Raw genomic sequence first — 17,085 nt, 5'->3', positions numbered from 1 at the left:
TAGACCCTTGGAAACAGGAGCGAGGGGCACTGCTTCCTAACTTCCCCTCACGTGCCAAGAAAACAACTAGCTGCTGTTGTTGTTGTTGCTTTTTTCTTTTTAATTACATGCTGTAAGTGTGCAGCTTTTGTTTTTAAACAGTATTTTCCTTTTCACTTTTTCTCCAAGCGCAATTTTGAGCTTGAGCACACGTTCCAAAGAGGACCGGAAAAGTGAATTTTATGAATTATATATTCCACCATTAAAACCAGGGGCGGCATCCTGTAATGAGCGGATGAAGTGGGGGGAAGAGTGGGGAGTTTTCTCCAGGCATCCCCAGATGGATGGAGGTTAAGACAGGGAGAGACGTCCACTAGCGTCGAGCTCATTCCTTATTCAATGTCCTAGCTCTGCCTGGCTGGCGCTCCAGAGCTCAGCGCCCTGCGTGTGATTCCCGCAGAAGGTAAATTGACGAAGACAAAGCAGCCGCAAGGAGGCTTCACTGGGGGAGGGCGAGGAGGTGAAGTGGAATTGGGGTGCAATGGGGACCGGTAAAGAAAGTGACCTCATTTTGCCAGAAAAAGCCCTTTCCGGCTAGCCCATCGCTGGGCGTCAGAGTACAAAGGGCGACAACTGGAAGGTGCAAACTTCCACATCTTCCCACCCGCATCCCGCAGCCCACCCGGCACCGCGCTGAGGACAAAGCGTGAGCGGCTCACTATCCCCGCCTGGCCACCGCGCCCCGAGACCGTAGTTCCTCACGGCGCGATGGATCCCCATCCCCGAGGACTGGGGGGGGTCCCCTACCTTGAGCAGCACAAAGAGCCAGAGCAGAGGCAGCAGGCGACGGCCCCCGCGCGTTCCCCAGGGCAGATGCCCCATCGTGGCGCGGCCAGTGACCCGGGAGGAACGACAGCGCCAGCGGGTCCCCGTGGCACTCACAATAACCAGTCCTGGCTGTCAGCCTCAGACCCCGGGCGCCCGGGCGTCTCCCGGCGGCCGCATGTCGCCTGGCCGGTCCCCCTGCGCTTCCGGGTGGATAGCTGTCCTCTTCTGCGCCCGAGTCCGGCGAGAACGTGCCAGGAGCCGGCGTTGCTTAATGGCTAAGGATGGAGAGGGTGGGGATGGCAGTGGGCGAGGCTCTGCGCCACAGCTACAGCGGTTGCCACGCGAGGAAGGGGTCGGCGTGGGGAGGGAGCGGCGGGCTCCGCAGGCAGGCAGCTCTCAGCGGCCCCCTAGCAACAGGGGTGCTCTCTCTCAGAGCCAGGAACTCCTGAGAAAGTGCAGATCCTCCCACCAGGGCCTGCCTGCTTCCCACTGCTAGGCAGCCCCCAGGCCAGGCTCCGCCTCAACCTCCCCACAGTCTTGTGGGGTTTCCCCTCTGGTGCCTCTCATCCCAGGTCCTTTTCAACTTCCCTCCCTTTGCCCTTGTTGTACTTAGTCAGTAGTGACAAGTGACATTTAAGTGTCTTTGAGGCGGGGGCTAATTTTAACTCAGTGAATGCCAACCTCAGATCTGTCTCCCCATTGCACCCCACATATGTTACGAGTTTCCCACGCTTGTCCTATTACCCACACCCAGCTCGCTGTGTTTTACACACAGTTGGAATATGAATGTAATATATTCTCTCTGTGTATGAATGCGCTGAATATTCTGAATTGTCCATGGAGAACTAACCCAAGACTTTAGAGTCACCAGCAGTGAGCTCCATGCAGTGTGTCTCTTTGGAGTTTTTCCAAGATAGCTCCATCAGAAGGAACCGTGGGATGCACTGTCCCGATATGAAGTCATTTCTTCACATAACGGCCCTGGCTGTGTTCCGAAGTAATGGAACTTCCTTTTCATCCTTCACAGTGCGGCACCGGGTGGCAGGAGAGGTCAGAGGTGGTGCAGTCAGGAGTTCAGGAAGCAGTCCTCTGGGGCATGGCTGTTGTGTATGCTCACCTTTTTCTACACGAGTAGGACTGGAAACTCGAGGTTCAGATTGCAGAGTTTTTCAAGTGTAGAAGGAGGCCAGAATGATGGTCTGGGCTTGCGCTTGAGTGTCCCCTGGCTGGCACTGAAGCTTTCCTGAGACACAGCCCACTCTCCCCGACACACTTCCACTCAGCACCTTCATGTCGCCCGCCCTGTGTTGGCCTGACTCTCTCGTCCTCTCTCTTGAGAAAGGTTCTCGCTGCTTCCCACATCAGGGTCAGACTCAAGGGCTTCCTAAGAAATGGTTCCTTAGGGCTGCACTTTCTGAGCCTTTGGCTTGATATGTTTCCCTTTTATTTTGAAGCCTTTGAAAGTGGCTTTCCACTTCCACCTACATCAAAGAGGCTCCAAAGTGACCGAACCTCCAGACAGATGCTTGTGTTGGGGTCTAAGTGGCACTCACAGGATACCAACAATTACCCTTTTAATAGAGTTTTATTTTAGTGTCTGCATGTGAACTGAGCACATATGTGAGGTTAATTGTGCATATACGTGCTTGTGTGTATATATAAATATATCATATAAATATAGGTTTGTCTGGTCTATTTTAAACCTCGGGAAGAATTTTGCGCAAATATTAATCTTATAAATGCAAAAGGAACTTTAGCAATAATGCATTATTTTAAATAATCTTATCTGGCTGTGTCATTTTATTTTCTCTTTTGTCAATTAAATCACAAATTGCTTAGCCCTTTCTTTTTGCTCTCATACAGATGTGGACGTGGACCACTTTAGGGGAGCAGCAATATTAAGTGGTTGGTGCATCACTGCCCAGGAAAGCATCAGTAATTAGCATTATTAATATTCCCTTAGCAGCCTTGTGACTAGATGGCCTGAGGACTGAAGGTTTTGTTTGGTAATCAGAGAAGAGCTCCTTCCAAGAGGAGCGTTTTACATAGCAATCACAGGGAGGCAAATACACTCATTTGTTGTCACATTTATCATATTTAAATCAGTAACAAGATTGCAAATTTTTGCCAGAGACTCCCACAAAGAATGCGTGTGTGGCATCAGCAGTAGCATTTTCTTCGAACCCCAGACTGGTTTTCCAGTGCAGTATTTCTAAACATGTTAACTTACCAAACTATTTTCAGACTCCAACAAGAATGGGCACAGGTAGCATTACTGTTTCCAGTCATTTTAGTCACCAAATGCCTGAAAGCTGTCCCTTAGGTTTCCTTATCACAACCAAGCAGCTTCCCAAAGAGGGCTCCGAACAGTACATTCTCTCAATGTCACTCTGCCTGAGGGAAGACAAATGTGGAACAAAATGGAGCCCCCCTCCCCGCTTATACACTGAATTTAAAATGAAAAGGCTCACAGAAGAAAATGAAGCTATTTACTTTGAAAATGATAATAACACCAATTAGTAGTTAATGATCTGAAAGATTGATGTTATGTCTAAAGAACCAGAAGAAACTGTCTTCTTCTAAGTATGTAAAGACCCATTGTTGCCTCTGTGGGTTCAATCTGTCTTTCACATACGAAGAGAAGTAATAGCAGCCAGAGATGGTAGCCGGAATCCCTGCGAGAGCCTTAACGAGAAGTCAAATGGGATCCTGCCCTGCCCTGGCCAATGGAGCTCACGGTGTCCCCCAGGGACAGCTCTAATGGAGTTCCACATGTGTGGACCTGGCTTCCGGTACTGAAATGGCCAGCTAGACTGTCAGCAGTATTAGACAGTGGTTTGTATGAGAGCTTCCTATTGACAAATCATTTGCTTTATGCAGACTACAGGTAGAAAGCAAGATTAAGTCACGACCCGCCAAATGGTCCTCCACTTGAAAAGCACACAATAGATGTGTGGTTACCAGCCATATGCCATGTGTGCCATGTGTGACCTGTAAGTGTGGGAAAGGGAGATTACACGGAAGGGTTCACCAGGCAGAGAGTGCTTTGGTCTCAGTTTATTGGGACATTTGTTTAGCTCTTTTCTCCTGGCAAGCACTGGTTTCACCCCTAAGAACTGTATTGACAATTCATAAACGCCATGTCTTTCAAAATACACATGATTGACAGCTCTCAGGTGGATAGCATGGTACAACTACCACGACTCCTTATTCTTACCACACTGGGAAAGCAGTGGGACACACCATAAAAGATCATTTTTCCCTTTCCCATGGAGACGCGTTGCTTGTCACCTCTATTTTAGTATTCCTAAGACTTCTTTCTTCTTTTTTATTTTACACCTTATATAGTTCTTTTAAAAAGCAGAGAAGAAATAATACATCATAAGAAATAGCCTTTATAACTCAGAAATACCTACGTCAAAAACAAAACAACATACATATGTAGAAAATGTGGGTAGGTATTTATCTCAGGACACAAATTACAGAATAAACAGTTTGATTTTTAGGAAGGTAGATTGCTATCATTTAAATGATGTTCCTTGTAGGCAACAGTTTCCTGTCTCAGAGCTGCTTGGTCCCACATACCCACCAACCGCTTCCCAAATTACCATACAGAGGCTTAATATTACTTATAAATGCTCAACCAATAGCTCAGGCTTATTATTGACTAACTCTTACATTTTAAGTTAACCCATATTCCTTATTGACACTCTGTCACATGTTGGTACCTTTTCTCAGTATGACATGCCCATCTTGCTCTCTCTGTTTTGTCTGGTGTCTTCAGACTCAACCCTTCTCCTTCCTATCATCCTTAGTTTGATCACCAAGCCTATACATCCTGCATGGCTACTGGCCTATCAACGTTTTATTAAACCAATTCGAGTGACAAATCTTTACAGTGTACAAGAGGAATATTCCACAGCAGTTTCTTGTTTTGGTCCTATGCTAGTATTGTTTGTTTTTAATATTTAGATTGCCCTCAAACAGCTTTAAGTAATTTATCCCATATATGTATGTATTTTTTCTAAACATATTGTGAACAATGAATTTTTAGAGTATTTTCCTAGTCATTCTAGACATTGCTACAAATTAGTTACTTAGCGCTTCTTCATCAGTAGGGTTTGTGGCTAACTTCCTTTTAAAGTTTATTGAGCTGTGTGAGAGGTTTCACTTTAGCTTGGAAGGAAGTAAGATTAGAATTTGAAAATGATTTGTAGCTGGAGCAAGATATACCACAGGCTAAGTAGAAACAGGGTCTCCTCTCCTCCCTTCCTTCTAAACTTACCTTCAAACTCATTATGTTGCAATATTTATATATAATTTCATTTGGTTGCTGTGGGTTGTGAGTGTGTTTTCCTGGGTATCAAATACAGGTATATGTGGAGACCAGAGGTCAACCTCGGTTGCTGTTCTTCAAATACCCCAGCTTATTTTTTGGTACAGAATCTCACTGGAACCTGGGGCTTGCCTATTAGGCTATCAGGTGACCAACAAGCATCAAAGATCGCTGGTCTCTTCTGCTAAGGCAAGTGGGCTCCATCATGCTTTTTCTTTTTTACATGGGTGCTAGGGGTTGAACTCAGGTCCTCAGGCTTCTGTGGCCAGCACTTTACTGACTGAGTTAGCTCCACAGTCACCTATAAAACACCCTGAATCAGGGTGTCAGTGAGGAGGCCTAGGTAATCTATTGAGCCTTGGGCAGTAGATCAGTATTCATCCCGGGTATACACACGGACTTTGGACTCCCATCCAACAATGTGAGATGCACTCTCACCCTGAACACTTGGGGGCGGGTCTGGGCCCTGCCCTGGATGAAATGACAGACTATGGACACCCCCATGGAGGGCCTCATCCTCCCTGGGGAAATGAGGGGATATTGGGGGGATTGGGGGGAGGACACGGGAGGAGGGGAGGGAAAGGGAGAGGAACCTGGAACTGACTTGTGAAGCAACCTTGTTTCTAATCTAAATTTAAACTTAAAAATAAATAATAATAATAATAAAGAATCCCACCAGGACCAAAAAGATATTTAAAAAAAAAACCAATTTGTATGTCAATTGTACCCCCAATAGACCAATTTTTAAAAGACAATGCTTATCTATGTGTCAGCATTTTAAGCATCATTTCAAAATAACTAACAACCAGATCTAACAACTTTTAGATCAAACTCAGCCTGCTGATTATATAATCCAGCCTTCTCAGAATCCCTTTTAATGCAACCTCAGAATCTGGTTTATGGGATGATTTTATTCTCCATCCTTCTGTATTAGACATCGATGAATTATTAAGCCATTTAGTAAGGACATATTTTTCAACTCCTGCCATCATGGGCATAATAGGAAGATTAAGATACAGTAGTTGGTTTCTGGGAGCTGACAGTCTAGCAGCAAAGATGTCACAAGTTAGATGCAGAGATGGAGACAGATATAAACAGCTTTAAGGTGGAGATAATTGGCAGATCCTGAAACTAGAAACCCAGGCTGCCTGTCAAATAAAAGAGTACAATGAAGGGCTTCAGAACTGAGGTGCAAAAAGTCTTCTGTTGTGGTGCAGGCCTGCTGTGCCATTGTCCCAGGGATTGGAAAACACAGCATGAAGACCAGGAGTTGCAGGAAACCCTGAACCACAGCAAAGTGCTCAGTAATTACCCATGTTTGTGTCTTCTTCCGGGACTACAGAGCTGTGGTAGGTTTTCTTGTGGGTAACTGTTGGGTAAGTCTGAACCCACAGAATGGTGCCCAGGTGTTGTGTCTTGCTGTGTCTTGTTTGTAAAACCTCCATGCACAGTCCTAGGGTCCTAAGGAACCAGAGCTGGGGAGCCTCCATCCTGGGTCCTCTGCCAGTGGAAGAGAAACTCAGACCCACCCCCACTCTGCCCCGTTGGACCTGACTTGAAAGTTGCCTTGGGCAGTTTCACATGGGGTTTAGCAAGTGCCAGGTTTGAGGGAGTGAGACCGAAGGAAAGTTTCCAATATAGGAGTGGTATGTGCAAAACCAGATGTGTGGTGATACACTATTTATGATTCATTAGAGCTTGCCTGAGGGTTCAGAAAGCAAAGTCAGCCTAAGCTACAGAGATCAGGCCGTGGTGATACACACCTTTATTGCCAGCAGTCAGAAGCTAGGAGATGGTGGTGCACACCTTTAACCCTAGGACTCAGTATTAAGAGGTAGATGGATCTCTGTGAGTCCAAGGCCACCCAGATCCTTAAAGACTGATCCAGTCCTTAAGAGAAACAGCTCTCACAAAGACGATCTTGGTACTTAGGATCACACGCCTTTAATCCCAGCACTACAGAGGTATAAAAGACAGGAGCAGGGTCTTCTGTAGTCAGTATCAGGCATTCATTCTCCAGCCACACTGAGGAGAGGAAGACATTGAGTCTCATGATTCTCCAGACACTCTGAGGAGAGGCTTCCGTCTGAGGTTTGGTGGAGCCAGGGTCACCTTTCAGTCTGAGGAAAAGTGAGAGCCAGTGCCCGGCTGCTCTGCTTTTCTGATCTCCAGCTTGAAATTGAACCCCAATATCAGTCTCTGGGTCTTTCATCTATGGAGCAGCACAGATCGCTCAGGAAAGCTGGACTGAATCCGAGTTTTCATGAGGAGACTGAGAGGAAGGGATGAGTGAGGTTTCCCGAGGTGCAGGGACTGCACAGGCTGTCTCCAAATCCAGGCGGGGAGGGAACTAGTGAAGACAGAAGAAATGTCTGCGAAGACAAACCTTCAAATGCTCCTTGAGTCCCAGCGGTAGGCCCTGGGGCTCTGAGGAGGAAGCATGGCCATGCCCGGCCTCATGGCAGACTGAGCAGGACGAGGAAATCCACATGTAGGCCTGGGGTGGTCCACCACAGGCTGAGGAGAAAACACAAGCCGCCCGGGACCTTAGGGCACCTGGCAGACAGGCACTATTATAGTGTACAACTGTATGGTGTGCAAGTGAATGGTGTGGTATGGGAGAGAGAGAGAGACAGACAGACAGACAGACAGCAGATAGAGACAGAGAGACAGAGACAGAGAGACAGGGGGAGAGAGACAGAGATAGACAGACAGACAGAGACAGAGAGAGACAGACAGACAGAGACAAACACACACACACACAGAGACAGACCTAGAGAGACAGAGACAGAGATAGAGACAGAGACAGAGACAGGGAGAGAGAGAGACAGAGAGTAACAGAGAAAGAGACAGACAGACAGCAGATAGAGACAGAGAGACAGGGAGAGAGAGACAGAGATAGACAGACAGAGACAGAGAGAGAGAGACAGACAGACAGAGACAAACACACACACACACAGAGACAGACCAAGAGAGACAGAGACAGAGATAGAGACAGAGAGACAGAGACAGACAGACAGGCAGAGACAGACACACACACAGAGACAGAGAGACAGAGAGAGAGAGACAGGGAGAGAGAGACAGAGATAGACAGACAGAGACAGAGAGACAGACAGACAGACAGATAGACAGAGACAGACACACACACACAGACTGAGAGAGACAGAGACAGAGATAGAGACAGAGAGAGAGACAGGGAGTGAGAGACAGAGAGAGTAACAGAGACAAAGACAGACAGAGACAGACAGACAGCAGACAGAGACAGAGAGAGAGACAGAGACAGGCAAGCAGGCAGGCAGGCAGAAAGACAGATAGACAGACAGACAATGGTTCATGTCCTGTGGACAGAGGCATAGCTGAAGAGGTGACAGCGGTGAGGAACCAGCCAAGGTGGGTGGCTTGATTACCACCCAGGGCACGGGGATGTCTGGGTCCATGGTCCTGATGCTGCTGCGGTCTATATTGATGTCCAAGGCTCCTGATACCACTGAAAGCCAAGAGGATAGGGTTGAACAGAGTTGGCCACACCCCTCACCCACTGCAACACTAGGGAGAACCCATCCTGTCCCTCACCAGCTGAAGCACTGAGGAGAGAGGGTCCTACACCTCACCTGGGCAGCAAAATAGAGCTGACTCTGTTCACGGGAGCATGGGCAAGCTGGCGAGGGCATGGGAATGGAAGAGCAGTGTTGGGCCTAAGAAAGGCTCGGATGCGAGGCCCAGTGTAACCTCCTGAGCCTGGCTAGAGTTTGGCGACCTGTCTCTAACCTGTAACCTCCACGTGGGGGTGACTCAGCCAGACCTGATGTCAGACTGCCCCCTGCCTGGCTACCTGCCTGCTTGGTGGAATACTATTGGCCCTCACTCCTCACATCACCTTACCCTATCCCAAGATTCCCACCCTCTACCTCAGTCCTATATAAGTTCCTGCCTGTTGGAACTTAAATCGAGATCCTGCTTCAACAGACTCCAGACTCAGTGTGGTTTTTTCTCCCTGGTAACTAATGGGGGGAGGGTCTGAGTCTTCGTGGACACCATCATGCTCAGCCCCGGGAAGAAACCAGCTGGACCGGCCCTTCCCCTGATCTACCTGAAGGGAGGACCCTGCAGAGCAGGTTGACTGCCCTCATCTGCCATGTGGTGAGGTAAAGTTGATCTCCTCCCCTTAGCCCTCCACACCTGCAGCAGGTGGGTGACCTGACCCAGTCCCTCACCAGCTGCAACACTCAGGAGAAACAGCCCTGCACCTCATCTGAGCAGCACAGTAGTTGACTCTGTAGACAGAGGCACCGGTGAACCAGCCAGCCCTGAGGGCATAAGAGGGGCATAGCCTCCATCATCTGTGGTGTGTGGGGGACAAGGGAAAGATGCCCCCTTCCCCCTACTGCCTCCAGCTGATGAGGGAGCTGACCCTCCCCTTTCCTGGCTGTAACACTGGGAAAGCAGGCCCTGCACCTGGGCAGCACAGCAGAGCTGTCCCTGATGGTGTGAGTGTGAGAGAGACGACCCTGGGGGCATGAAAGCAGGAGAACTGCCCCTTAGCCTGGGCAAGGACAAAGAGCTCACCCTGGTGGTGAGGATGGAGAGAGCTGGCCGGCAACTACTCAGGCGAAAAACCAGGGTAATGAGTTGATCCACCCTGACATCCACCCTACCTGTGATCTGCTGGAGCACGTGAAGGGACCTGACCCACAGACCCAAAGCTGCAGGATCTCCACAACACAGGGCAACAGCAGGACATCCAGGAGGAGTCCCAGTGAGGGCCCAGCATCAACGGTGTAGAAGACACTAAAGGCCTCAAACCGATGACTGTGCAGTGAACACTTGCAAGTAAAGACGTGTGGATGAAAGGGTTTACTGCCTGGCTCACGGAGTCACTTCCTACTTTATCTTGTGGGGGAACTTGCAAGGGTGGAGGGCGGATACAAAGGGACGGGGAAGACAGAACAGAGAAGCAGAATGCGAAAGACGCAAAGAGTAAATAAAGAGAAAGTTACAAGGAACCGTCTTTGAGCCCCCTCCACAGGCGGCTGCTCCCCCAAGGCCAGTGCTGGGACCACTTGGCATCAATGGCAGCTCTCAAGGCTCCAGCCCCTGGCTCCTGCCTGCTCTGCTGATATTTCGAGACACACCTGATTTCTATTTTCGGATCACTTCTGTTACACGGTTCTTTGTTTGTCTGCACGGTCTGCTCTACGTTGACCTTCAATTTTGCGGACAGTCGGTGTCCCTCAGCTCCATACCCTGAGGCCAAATCCAATGTCCTAGCCAACCGCCCTGATCTAGCTGAAACATAGTGATGAGAGCAAAGACTGGCTTCAGGAGCTGGGGGGTGTGGCTAAGTGAGAGTAAAGAGCTTGCCCAGCTTACACACAGCAGCCCTGAGTTCAATCCCTAGCCCTGGATATACTGGGAAGGTGGCACACACCTGTCATCCTAGCATGCTACAGACTGAAGTGGGAGGAGTGCCAGGTATTTGAAGCCAATCTGAGCTACATAGATTGTCCCAAACACACACACACACACACACACACACACACACACACACACCATGAGCAGAACACTACAGAATTCAGCTATTTGAAACTTCTCTTTGGCTTTAAAGACATTCTTAATCTAAAGTACGCTTAAAAGCAATACAACTAGTGATTGCTGTTCTAACGAAGGAGAGGAATGCAGCTGTGTTTGGGAATGAGCTGTCCTCCCATCTACAATTCTGAACTGCATTTAAAAAACAGCAGATTGAGGGGTAGGAGAGCTATAAGACAACTTTAGCAAAACATTGTGCATTGAAGGATTTAGTCTATAGGCACATGGCTGTTCTTTGTGTAATTCTTTCATGTCTTCTATATTGGGCATTGTTTAAGGAGAAAATTATCAACTGTGTACCTTCAATTCTCCCACCATATCTTACATAATTTGCTCTACTCTAGTCTGGTGTGTGTGTGTGTACAGAATGTGTATCAGGTCTTTGTGTAGTTTTTTCTGATGCATGGGAGCTAAGTGGTATATGTGTAATGACATTCTTGATTCCTAAATATTTCATGACCCTCAGTGTCACTGTGGCACCAAAGATGAAAAAGGACTCCAAAGTGTCATCTAATAGCCAGCATTCCAATCGTCCCAACTATTCACAAAACAGCTTAAGTTAGCCGCTTAATTCCCTTCCCACAATCTGATTGCAGGCTGAAAATGCTGTGTGTTTCTTTAGTTTTTAACATAACTATTACATTCTTTATTGATTTCTTTTCTAAATCTACTTCAAAGTTATTTTATGTGTTTATGAATTTTGCCTGTGTTCAAATCTGAGCATCACATGTGTACCAGAATCAGAAAATATTACCCTCTCACAACAACTTGTTTCACTTAGCATTACCCTGTGTGTGTGTTAATAAATAAATAAAACCACTAAATAATATTCTATTGTAGGGATACACTATAGCACATTTAGTAATTGACTTGCAGCAATGAGGTTGCTTCTAAGTTTGGGCAATTATGAATGAAGCTGTAAACACTTGTGTACAGGATTTCATTGTCTGTAACCCTATTGACTGCTAAATGGTAAGAGTATGTTAACTTTGTGAGCAACTGCCTAAGGGTCTTCCAAAGTGGCCAGTGCATTGCCACACTCGCACCAGCAGTCATTCTAATGGGTAAGGAGTGGGTGCATCAATTGGTATTTCTTTCATGACACATGATGTCATCCTGTAATTTGCATACGTGACACATCAGCCAGTTTCTTCTTTCTTTCCTTGCCTATTCAACTCTTTCCTCCAGTTTTTAAACTGGGTTGTTTGCTTTCCTACTACTGAGTTTTAAAAATTCTTTGTGTGTTTTGGAAGCAAGTTTTTCTAATAGATAGGTGTGCAATTATTTCCTCTCAGTCTTTGGCTCATCACTTCCTCCTCTAAACAATGTGTTTTATACAGCTAATTTTTCTAATTTTAGTTAGATCCTACTTACCAGATTTTTTTTCTTTCATGGATTACGCTTTGGGTGTTTTGACTAAAAGCTCACCACACACGCATACACACACACACACACACACACACACACACACACACACACACACACACGTCTCTCCTAGATGTTTTTCATCCAATGTTTTATTACTTGCTTCTATAATTACTCTTTAAGCTGGCCCCACAGTTGCAGCTTTAGATCCTATTGATGCTTGAACTCTGTGTCTAGATAATGTTTACACTTGTCACTGAGCATTACCTCAGCTTCTGTTCTCAGTGAACAATGTAGAAATCTATTCTACAACAAAGCGAGTTAAGTTAGGAGATGTCTCAAAAATAATTCATTAAATTATGTGGCAGGTGTGCTCTTACAATGACCCATTTGTGTCCAACCCTCAGAATTCAGAAGCTACATAAGCAGAAAGATCCAACATAGCAATGCATTCAGTCAGTCATGTGCCTGATGTACACAGAGGGTTCTACTGTAGTGGGTCTCATCCTTCCTAAGGCTGCAGCCCTTCAATACAGTTCCTCATGTTGTGTTGATCCCCCAACCATAAAATTATTTTGTTGATACTTCCAAACCGTAACTTTGCTACCGTGGTGAAGTGTAATGTAAATATTCTTGGAGATAGAAGCTTGCCAAGGGGGTCACGAATGATAGGTTGGGAACCACTGATCTAATGGATGGTTGAGAAGGCGCGTTAGTAGGAGAGTGTAGTAGGGGAAGGTTGCTTAGGACACTGAACATGATGTGAGCACTTTGGCTTCTAACCTGAGAAGCCAGAAATGAGTCCAGGTGTGTGAAGAGAGCAGTTGTGCTAAGTGGGGTGTCCACTTGGTTTTTGTGGAGAACATACTCTTGGATGAGAGAGTTTAGGAAGACAAGCTAGGGTGCTTGTCTTGGCTACTCTTCCAGAGGACCCGGTTTCAATTCCTGAAACCCCCAGGATCCGTTAAAGCTATCTCTAATTCCAGTACAGGGCATCTGTCCTCTTCTAGCCTCCATGGACACTGCATATATGTGGTACACATTCACACATGTATAAAAAAACACGCATGCAAGTAAGAATAAAGACTAAAAATTTAAAAGACCAGCTAGAAGGCCATGAAATAATGCTGGTGAGAAACAACATGCTAAGGATTTTGGCATGCAGATAGGTTTCATAAACATAGAAAACAAGATTTGCTTGGGAATCATAAAGCGAGAGAAGAATTGACTCCCCGGTGGTAAGCCTGAACAGAAAGAAAGGGCCAGACGTCACTGGAAAGTACAGAGAAGTGGCACATGTTTGTTGACTACTGCAGTTCTGCACATTAGCCTTGAGGTGTCTATCAGATACTTAGGCAGAAATGTTGGCTGAAAGTCAAGCAAGCCATTCTGGACTTGAGGATTTAGTACATACAAGAATTGCTCACAAGCATATCTGTTGTAGAAAACACCCTTGAAACTCTGAGACAGACCTGAAGGAAGACCATAGATGCACAGAGAAGGGTCCTGAAGACTGGGAATTGATCTAATGTTTATTTTCTAGTTTTATTTATGCAATGATAGGTTCTTTAGAAGCAGAGGGAGTTGGGACTGGAGGGACGACTCAGTGATTGAGAGCAATGCTGCTCTTGAAGAGGACCAGAGTTCAGTTTCTAACATCCAGGTCAGACGGCTCACAACTGCCCATAGCACAGCTCCACGAGATCCAACGCCCCCTTCTGGTCTCCATGAATGGTGTACTCATGTGCACTCACACAGACACATAAACATATCTTAAAAATATAAAAACAAAAATAATATAAATATAAAATATATACAAATTAAAAAAGAGACATATGGAGGGAAAGTCCTCCTTTTTCTTTCCAAAGCAACGAAGGCTCATTGTTTACTTGCACATAACTCTGTGCAGGACTTCTCTAAATATCATAATCCAATTTAATAGACTAGTATTAATGAAAACGTGTAAATAAATATCAAACTGAAACTTTCCACATAGGTAAATGATCTATTAAAATGTTTTCAATGATTTTTAAAAATTTTAGTATTTTTCTATCATTATCTCACCTGTAAATTTATTCTTTATGTATCAGATATTTAAATATTTAATGTGTTGAGTGTTCTGTACTAGGTTCTGTGGCTTTAACATTTGCTGGTTTTTAGTTTTCCTATTTCTTGTGATTTAGAGGAAAAAGTCCTTTGGATTTGTTTTTTAGTGGGGATCACATTCACTAATACTTTTATTTTTAGAATTTAAATTAGCTATACAAAAAATCAAATGCATGTACCTCTACTGTTTTACAGTCTCAATAATGACAAAAAGTTATTTCTTTTCTGCTCAAGGACATCTCAATTCCTGGAATTCCAAGGATTCAAAAAGCAAAAGGCTCCTTAGGCCTGGGAGTCAAGGGCTCCCTCACACTGACCTTGGATGTTGAAGGATGCTCTAAGAATCACACTGCCTGCTGCTGAGGTTGCGAACTCCGGTAGGTTTCCCTGAGTCATTTCGACCACTGCTGGGCTTTTCATACTGAGCTGAATACACTAACCTGCCTTTGACATAAGGATACCAGTTGCTTCCATTTGCCTAATGTAAAACTCTCCCATTACTTACAGTCATTTTCAGGTGATAACAGCAAAGAAAGGTACATATTGTTTTGAAGGCAGAATATTTATTTCTAGTGACCAGGATTACACAACAGACCACTTCTGCAATGATCTGAGCAATGAGACACTCTACAGAATGGGAAAACGTGTTTGCTAGCCACCAGTCTGTTAGTGACTTCATGCTCAAAATACATAAGGAGCTCGAACAACTCAGAAGTAAAGAAACAACCCAATTAAAATATGGACACAGGGCCTAAATGTATGCCTAATTATTCATTTTCATGGGTAACACACATCACCTCTTAATCTTGGGATCTTTGAACTTTAAGCTGTAGAAAAATTAAGTTGAATTTGAATTCTAATGTTCTGTAGTCGGAAAAGTTATAGCTCAACCATCTGCATTTCCATTTCTTAAAAACAACTGGTTGGGCACTGGAGACATGGCTCAGGGGTTTAGAGCATGGTGCACTTGTAGAGGTCCTGGACTTGTTTTCCGGCACCTGTATCGGGTGAACTCCAGCTCCAGGAGATCAGAAGCCTCTGGCACCCTCAAACCCTGTACCTATAGGCACAAACCCATACTCAGGGTCACACGCCTACACATTACTAAAAATTAAAACAGTAAAGTATTTCCAAGCATTTTAAAGGTAACCATGACGTGTGAAGCTACATTCTGTGACTGAGTCATGAAAAGGAACTGAAGAAGAAAGTTAAAGAAAGATCTGTTCTAATGTGATGTTCCAGAGCACGGTTTTCTGAGGAGAAAAGGAAGCCCAATGCTTATACACACACAAACTACAAATTCAGGAGCTTTCTGCTACAGAGAATGCAAGTCAATCCCAAAGTTAAAACCTTCAAATGTCATTGCTTGTAATCAATAAGGAAGACATACTTGGAACGATGAGAGATGGGTAACCAAATGTCAAACTTTCTATGAATTGTTTGTGGAATTCCCAGCCACTCACTGAAATGACCACGATCTCAACTTCTATGCTTTTCAGAGACGAAAGCAAGGAAGTGAATGTGTCACTTTAAATGCTGACAACTGGATTAAACAAAAAAATGCCAAAAGAAGAAAGCAACGCTGAAGTGAGAAAGTAGCAACTCAAGTTGAGTTTTTGAAAGAGTTCTTTCAAAGACCAGATTTTGTAAGAAAGGTGCATTGAGAAGATTCATAAAGATCTAAGTACTGAAAAGAAGAGAAGGGGCATAGTTCTTGAGGTCTGTTTTCAAAAATGCTCAGAGAGAAAATCCCGAAGTCACATTTTTAAAATTTAGGTTCCAAATTTAATCTCTGCCTTTTATTTTTCCAGCACATTTTTCTATGTTGTAAGTCTTCCTCTAGTTTGGATACATCTAGCAGATTGTGACATTGCCATTAAGTTCAAATCATGCATTAAGACTTTCATACTCGACTTTAATTGTTTTAAATTTATTTTTAATTGAAAATGGAGTGTATTGATAGTATTAAGGAGGATGGCTGGCTACAGTTAAAGAAAGAACATATGTACCCCCCAACACAGACAGTATTTTATTTGTGTGTGTGTGTGTGTTGCAGAATATTTGTACACTATGAAGATGTGTCTTTGCTAAGGTTCCTTCTGATTGGTTTAGTAAAGAGCTGAATGGCCAACAGCTAGGCAGGAGAGGATAGGCAGAAGTTCTGGGGTAGAGAGAAGAACTCAGTGAGGAGGAATCTATGTGTGTATGTCTGTGTGCATGTGTGTGTATATGTGTCTGTGTGTGTACATGTGTTTATGTGTATGTGTCTGTGTGTGTACATGTGTTTATGTGTATGTGTCTGTGTGTCTGTGTGTGAGTGTATGCATGTGTGTGTGTCTGCATGTGTGTCTGTCTGTGTCTGTGTATATGTGTGTCTGTGTATATGTGTATGTGTGTGTCTGTGTGTGTCTCTCTGTATGTGTCTGTGTGTGTATGTGTGTATGTATGTGTATGTATGTGTCTGTGTGTGTCTCTCTCTGTATGTGTCTGTGTGTATGTGTGTATGTCTGTATGTATGTGCATGTATGTGTGTATGTCTGTATGTATATGTATGTATGTGTGTGTATGTATGTGTTTGTGTGTGTGTGTGAAGGTCAAAAGCTGATGCCAGTTGACTTCCTCAATCATTCTCCATCTTAAAAAAAAAGAAAAGGAAAGGAGAACTATGTGTATACATGTGAGCAGTGCCTACAAAGGCAGGAATCAGATGCCCTGGAGTTGCAGTTATAGGCCACCCGGTGTGGGTGTTGGGATCCAAGCTCAGGTCTTCAGAAGCAGGAAGTGCTCTTAACCACTGACCTGTCTTTCTACTTCCTCCACCTTCTTCTTTGAGACAGGATCTCTCACTGAGCCTGCAGTTTCCCAATTTGGTTGGTTCGCTA

General features: G+C 45.1%; 1 protein-coding gene across 2 annotated transcripts in view; it reads right to left on the bottom strand.

Moving 5' to 3' along the window:
• Ptpro (protein tyrosine phosphatase receptor type O) overlaps positions 1–1,290 on the bottom strand; it is a 199,138-nt gene extending 197,848 nt beyond the window's left edge. The window contains exon 1 of one of the 2 annotated variants that reach the window (XM_013115524.3): positions 787–1,290. In XM_013115524.3, coding sequence (XP_012970978.1) covers positions 787–861 — 75 coding nt within the window. In that variant the 5' untranslated portion in view covers positions 862–1,290. The remainder of the gene's footprint in view (positions 1–786) is intronic. The other variant, XM_005072983.4, reaches the window with a different exon arrangement.
• Between the last annotated feature and the right edge of the window lie 15,795 nt (positions 1,291–17,085).

This window comes from Mesocricetus auratus, unplaced genomic scaffold, assembly GCF_017639785.1.
Source record: "Mesocricetus auratus isolate SY011 unplaced genomic scaffold, BCM_Maur_2.0 Super-Scaffold_100001, whole genome shotgun sequence".
Taxonomy (NCBI): domain Eukaryota; kingdom Metazoa; phylum Chordata; class Mammalia; order Rodentia; family Cricetidae; genus Mesocricetus; species Mesocricetus auratus.
The sequence above is the reverse complement of the archived record's forward strand: the minus strand, read 5'-3'. Positions and strand labels throughout refer to the sequence as shown.